At 43.4% G+C, this 6,440-nt stretch overlaps 1 protein-coding gene across 3 annotated transcripts; it reads right to left on the bottom strand.

Annotated features, from left to right (window-relative positions):
• Positions 1–1,036: 1,036 nt before the first annotated feature.
• Positions 1,037–6,060, bottom strand: LOC131263387 (DDB1- and CUL4-associated factor 11). Of its 3 annotated transcripts, XR_009178252.1 has the most exons (10): positions 5,787–6,060; positions 5,104–5,469; positions 4,884–4,995; positions 4,165–4,588; positions 3,815–4,098; positions 3,289–3,526; positions 3,058–3,213; positions 2,860–2,966; positions 1,948–2,351; positions 1,037–1,821 (listed from the first exon to the last, which is right to left on the bottom strand). XR_009178252.1 is itself a non-coding variant. In XM_058265579.1 (9 exons), the coding sequence occupies exons 2-9, from the start codon at positions 5,280–5,282 to the stop codon at positions 2,115–2,117; spliced, it is 1,737 nt and encodes a 578-aa protein (XP_058121562.1). In that variant the 5' UTR covers positions 5,283–5,469; positions 5,787–6,060; the 3' UTR covers positions 1,037–2,114. The 3 variants fall into 3 exon arrangements, 2 of the variants coding, with proteins under 2 accessions (XP_058121562.1, XP_058121563.1); XM_058265579.1 differs by having other exon boundaries at positions 1,037–2,351; XM_058265580.1 differs by having other exon boundaries at positions 1,037–2,351; positions 4,884–4,971.
• Between the last annotated feature and the right edge of the window lie 380 nt (positions 6,061–6,440).

Genomic DNA, 6,440 nt, shown 5'->3' with positions numbered 1-6,440 from the left:
GGTTGAAAAAGAGGAGTACGAGCGCCCCAACTGACTTGATTCTCCAATGGACATATGTTAATTGCAGTCTGACAAGAAAGTATCCGTGCAGTCACCGTTTTTAAGTTTAATCCTGGTTATCTCAGCGAATACGAGACCTAGGACAATAACTTAAACAATCTATTGTAGATAAACTTCTTTTCCATACAATGAGTGCTTAACATTTCGATAAAGTTACTTGTAGGTCACTTTGTTATAAAGAAACCCAAAGAAAAGGCTCAAAACCGATGACAAAAAAGTATCCGTACACCTGAATTTCTGAACGTAAAACACCAGTTTGGTGAGGTCCTAGTAGTCAACGTATCAAACTAGCCATTATTTCGAGTTATTAAGGGTCTAAAATCATAGCGGCAACAATTGTACATCATCAGTTAACGTGAAATGGACGGTGATACTAGGCAAACAACTGCAAACGATGGAGAACTATCTTTTTCATGTGATGTAAAGGAAAGTTGATGAACCCTATGGCAAATCTCATGCCAAGTCTCGGGAACTAATAATTTGTCGAATTAATCAGGCTACGACTACGCTAAACCCTGCAAACGGACATCTGCAACGGAATGTCTAAATCATCAATCATATGATTTGGATTGCAACTCCTAAGAAAGTTGTTCGGCAATAACAATTACATGGCATAATTGTACGTTGTAAACTTTTCATTTCATAGGAAAGCATAGATGTGAAGGGTGAAATTTTTTGGAACCTCAAATTAACATACTTAATGAATTTTTAAAATTATAAAAATTATACAATATTTTGGAAAACATCCTCAAGTATCTTCACTGAAAATTTCAAATCGATCTGACATCTCAATAAAAAGTTGTTTGGTCTGAAGTACAGGAAAACGGAATCTCCCATACAAAATGTATGGACTACCCGGGTAGTCTACTTAGGTAACTTTGGTTGAACGGGTGACGGTTAATGAAACAAGAAGCAACGTGTGTTGATTCAGGCCGTTGTAGTCATGTCCATTAAACGGCTGTTTAAAACTGCGTATTAAAAACTTCATTATACCAAAACAAAGGCAAACAACTGCAAACGATGGAGAACTATCTTTTTCATGTGATGTAAAGGAAAATTAACGGTAAACGCTATGAACGTTGTCATTTGTAAAAAAAATCGCGTATTGCGAATTCGCCTATATCGAGTATAGCGTACAGCGGGAACCTACTGTACAACATTTGTCGAAAGACGCTTAGATTTACCATCAACGGGACATTAACTTGATCATAGTAGACCTCTTTAGAACTATTATGGAAAACGAGTCAAATTTCCAGCATCTTTAGAAAAAAAAACTGGTACAAATGATGCCTGGGCACTTGCAGGCTATGATTGAAGCAAGTGGCATTGAATGCAACATATTGGCACATCATCTACGGATCGCACATCATCAATACTCATCATGTACGGATACTTTTTTGTCATCGATTTTGAGCCTTTTTGTGGATTTTTTCAAACCAAAGTGACTTGTGAAAGTACTTTTTCCTAGGTCACGTATTCCTAGGTGGTTGTGCTAGGTCACGTATTCGCTGAGATAACTAGGCTTAAAGTTGAAATTGATGACTGTATTTGACATTACAAAACGTTGGCTTCTTCGAAATAGCCTGCTTTGATTTACTCAAATTTTTAGCTAGAAAACACCTGTCGGAGGTTTGTGCAAAATTATTTCTCCTCCTGACAATCTTTGTTCCTTTTCCAAATGGGCAAACCGTAACATTTCATCTAAAATAAAGCTCTTACATTCAACAAACTCGTTATAGTAATGATAATTTTGAAAGAAACCTGAAAGAGCACATAATAGCATATTTTAAAAAATAACCCAAGGTAATCTTAATCTTCCCTTATCCCTCTTTTTCATCCCGAACATGGGTTCCATCCAACTGTAAGAGGGGTGGTGATATAACTTACTCTCTTGCCAATCCCCTCCCCTCCAGTCATTAACCGATTTCCAATACTTCAGGCCGTGCCAGAGATGATGCTGGACGTGGAGAAACCGACGCAACGACCGTCGTCCCAGAGATCGGGTAACAGTTAGAGGGAAAATTCTGCGTGCGTTGGGACAAACAGAAACCAACTCAGTTCCGTCCTGATGATGTTCGCATGCTCGATCGGAGCGTCCGGTACACGGAATTGTTCTTCTCCGCCAAGCGTCGAGAACGGCGTATCGGTCGATCCTTTTCTTCGTCGTCGTCCTCGGAGTCGTTCTCGTAGTTACGCTGCCGGGGGCGGCTTTTCTTCCTCACGTCCTCCTCTTTGTCCTCTTCCCGATCGACGGGACCGCAGTAGGTGTGCCGGTGGACGGCGTGGTCCCACTGGAGGGAAAGGGGACAAGTATCAGCGTAAAAGAAACACATCAAATGTTGGTTCAAATATCAAGTCAAATCATAAAATATCTATATCTGTTAAACATACAAAAAGGTTCTGAGCTTTGAAGACAATAATATGACTACACTGTAGAAAAAAACTTTAACTTGACTAGCCCCGATGGACCGCATCTCGTACCCACATGCTGCATATTAGTAAAACACTAATTGGAGCATCCGAGATGAATAGCAGAAATTGCGTTAATGTGCTAAACATCCCATTAGAGTTGTTTAATTCGTTCTAACTCAGTACGCACATCATTAATCGCGACATGACGCTTTTTAACCTCTACCGTGTATTCAGTGGTCTGATGGAAATTGCACCATTTTTTTAATTAACATAAAACGAAGTGTGATTTTTACAAATCATCGATAAAATTTAATTTTCTTCACATGTTTTTTCAAATATAGGTGATCTTGACACTACTTGACGTAGAGTATATGTATCCCCACTTACCGAGCACGTGATGATTTCCGAGCGGTGTGGATGCCAGGCCACATCGCGTACGATATCGTGGTGACCCTCGATCGCTTCCACAATTGCACCCGTTAGAACGTCATAGACTGTGTTAAGAAAGAAAATGAGAAAGTGCAAGTGTAAAATACACACGTGAAAACGCGGATTAGCCCATCCCTTAAAATTGGTCATATTTACTTATCAAACGACCCGTTCCGCAGCCCGTATAAATGTAGCGTTGGCCGGTGGTCTGTGCGGGGGAAAACTTTGCACGAATCAAACTCTTTTGCACCTTGTGGCCACGGTACGTCATTATGCTGGTATCACCTTGCAGTGGTTTGACCGCGTTGAAGACTGGAACGAGATGCAGATTGTAGAAACGCCAAGGTTATTAAATGTTACGAAATTCGATATTGAACCACTACTCACATCGTCGCGGCACCTCGTCCCACCGGTAGTCCCAGTTGCGATGGTGGAACGTGCGATCCCGTATCGACTGGGGCGCCATTTGGCGCAGATCCCAAAGTTTAATACTTTGGTCCTTCGAGTTCGAGATAATGTAGCGGCCGTCATTGCGCGAATCGATGTACGTGACACCGTCGTAGTGGCCGATCAGCTTTCCAATCGCCTCCGGGTGTGCCTCGTTCGTACATCGTCGATCCCATAGCTACGGAAGAAAAATTAGTAAATGGACGCTATTAAATCAGGGTTAAAGAAAGTGTATAAACTATAAGTGTTTAAGATATGGCTATCGGTAGGTGTTCCGCTCGTTACACTCTAACAAACATCAAAGGTGATGTGAATTGAAATGACTAGCAGTTTGTTATCTGCGAAAGTGATTGTACTTATCGAGCATGGGGTATGTCTACGCAACAAGGAATTTCGAAGTTGTCAGTCCCCGGCACCGGATTATTGACGTCCTACTATATTCTTATAATTTGTTCTTGGAGCTTACCTTGATGATGCCCTGATCGGTGCCACTGAAGAATATGTTGGACGAATCATCGACAAATCCGACCGAGTTGACGTCCGACAGGTCCGGGGCAACAGGCGCCATCAGCGAGCGTCGCTGTGCCTTCAAATCGTACGCGTACATGTTTCCATCGTTCGCACCGCACAGTATGTGTGTGCCACAACTCGAATAGCACACGGTGAATACGCCGAGCTTTTGATTGTCCGGGTTCAGATAAAGACTGTGTATCCGGTCGATCATGTCGTTGTCCAGTCTGGAAAGAAACACTAGGAAGGGCGCGCACAGTGAGGGTGGTATCATCATTTGTGGCGTGGTGCGCCATCTCTACTTACAGGCATCGGCCCAGGTGCTGTAGACGAACGAGGTCCCATCGCTGCTGAAGTCGATGTCAAGGATCGACCAGGACACATGCTTCGTCACGAGCGAGCGCAGAAGGATGTAGTTTTCACGCGACGAATCAAACACACGTATTCGCGTGTCCTGGCTGGCGGTTACGAACCGATTGCCGTCGTTTGTGAACTGACCGCAGAATACTTTCGCATCACACTTGTGTACGGTGTCGGTGAACTCGTTCGGGCGGAAGTGGTTGTTGATTTTGCACTGGTCGCTCCGCATGTACGGACCCTGCCGCTTGCCGAGACCGCGTTGCCGGTCGCTAATCATGCGTACGAGCGAAAAGGCTCCATCGGCCGGCGTGCTGCTACCGATAGCATGGTGTCCCGATGCATTTTTCGTGTGATGATAGATGGCATTTTGCTGTGGCGAAAAAAAAAAAGAAAATCGAATCTAAGTAACCTGCTTCGCTACGTATAAATTGCTCGCATCTAAATAATCTCGACTTTTAAACTGTATTCGGCAACTCTAAACAAATGGCTGAGTCGATGAACATATTTTCTAGCCAATATGTGGTAAACAAGAGCATCAACAACATTGGTAAAGTCGGTTGTGACAAGTACGGACACTTTTCGAAACGTTGGAACTGAAGCATTTGCTACATGTAAACTGTGAACGGAAGGAAACTGTCTGACAGCTGTACATTTTTCATCATTACCTTCAGTTTATCCAAGTTTGGCTTTTTTTTGATCACCGGCAGCGGATTTGGGATGAAGTTCTCATAGTTCAGCACCATAATGTCGCCACTGAAATCGAGTAAAAAACCGGTACTTTTACGGGAGGCAGTGGTTTGGCGGGTTGGTTCCCCGGATTCCCACCCCAGCCGGTGCGGTGCGTACAAACCACCGGCCAGCTGTAACAGAGGCCCACTAGCTCACCTACGAATCAGTTGCCGTAGGATGGAGGCAAACTCGTTTTCATCTAGCTCATCGTGTTCGTCTTCGTCGTTCAACAACCGATCATGCAGGACCGCGATATGGCCGGCCATTTCCTCATTTCCATTTTCCGCGTCGCTCATGTTGTCCAGGACACGGTTTCGTACCAAATTGTTGCCCATGCAGGCAAATTCGGGTCCAGTGGATGCCTGGAAAGTTGCCGCCCGCCGATATCACCGAGCGCCTCCGTTCGTTTCCTTTTTTTTCCACTGCGTTGATCGATTACCAAAGCGACCGCTGAGGTACACTGCTGCGATAGAACTGAGTTGAGTAATATGAGGCAATCAGCGGAGCTGCTTCGTCCAGGACCTATAGGTTATGACAGTAGTACTTTAATTTAATGTCACTTGCTGATACGATTATAATTAACACATCATTCCTACTTGGGAAGGAAAACAGGTCTGGAGCCATTTTTCTTCCTTCACCCTAAAACTCGATGCTATACTTTATGCTACATTTTCTACGTTGTAAATAGCAGTGCAAGAAACAGATTGCGGCCATAGTTGCCCCAACAGATGCATCTCCAAAACACTTGAATTGAGTTGATTTGTAAAGTCGAAAGTAGGTCTACCTGATGGCCCTGAATAAGTTCGCAATACTGTCTCCCTATGGCATCTGATATTTACCCGGATGATACGCTCTGCAACCTCGATGTACCGCTTCTGGCAGGCGATTTGCTTTCGCTCCGTGTCGTCGTCGAAGCGAAACGTTTCTTTTCTCAAGCTGTACGAATCCCTGTATCACCTGTTCTCCGGAATTACGACGATGTTCGGCAACCGGCCGAATTCTTGCCCGATTATATCACGATAATATAATACGCCCAACCGTGGGCGAACAACAAAACGCAAAACGCAGATAAATTATCATAGAATCGATGAGCACAATGTGTGTATTGTATTTTCGACGTAGTTGGACTGAAATGACAGTGACATTTGATAGAAATGCAAAGCTAGTGTTTATAATAGCAAGTTCAAATGCTACATCCGTAGAAGCCTGGGCAGAGGTGAGCTTATCTAACCTGCGCTATAACCACCGCCCGGGTTTTGAAAAAAGTGAACAACTGAAAATAGTCAACCAATCGCTATTTTGCGAGAGAGCTATACATTTTGCATATAATTTTGTACGTTTCTGTATTGCAAAGCAAATGTGCTTTGTTCAAGATGTTATGTCAAAGTTGATTAGCAGTAAATATGTAAAAGATACGGACTCCCCACTAAAATGGATAGCTAACCCGTATTGCTGTTTTGGCTGAGAACTATATATTTAATTAAAAACATAAC

Source organism: Anopheles coustani, chromosome 2 (genome assembly GCF_943734705.1).
Source record: "Anopheles coustani chromosome 2, idAnoCousDA_361_x.2, whole genome shotgun sequence".
Lineage (NCBI taxonomy): Eukaryota > Metazoa > Arthropoda > Insecta > Diptera > Culicidae > Anopheles > Anopheles coustani.
The sequence above is the reverse complement of the archived record's forward strand: the minus strand, read 5'-3'. Positions and strand labels throughout refer to the sequence as shown.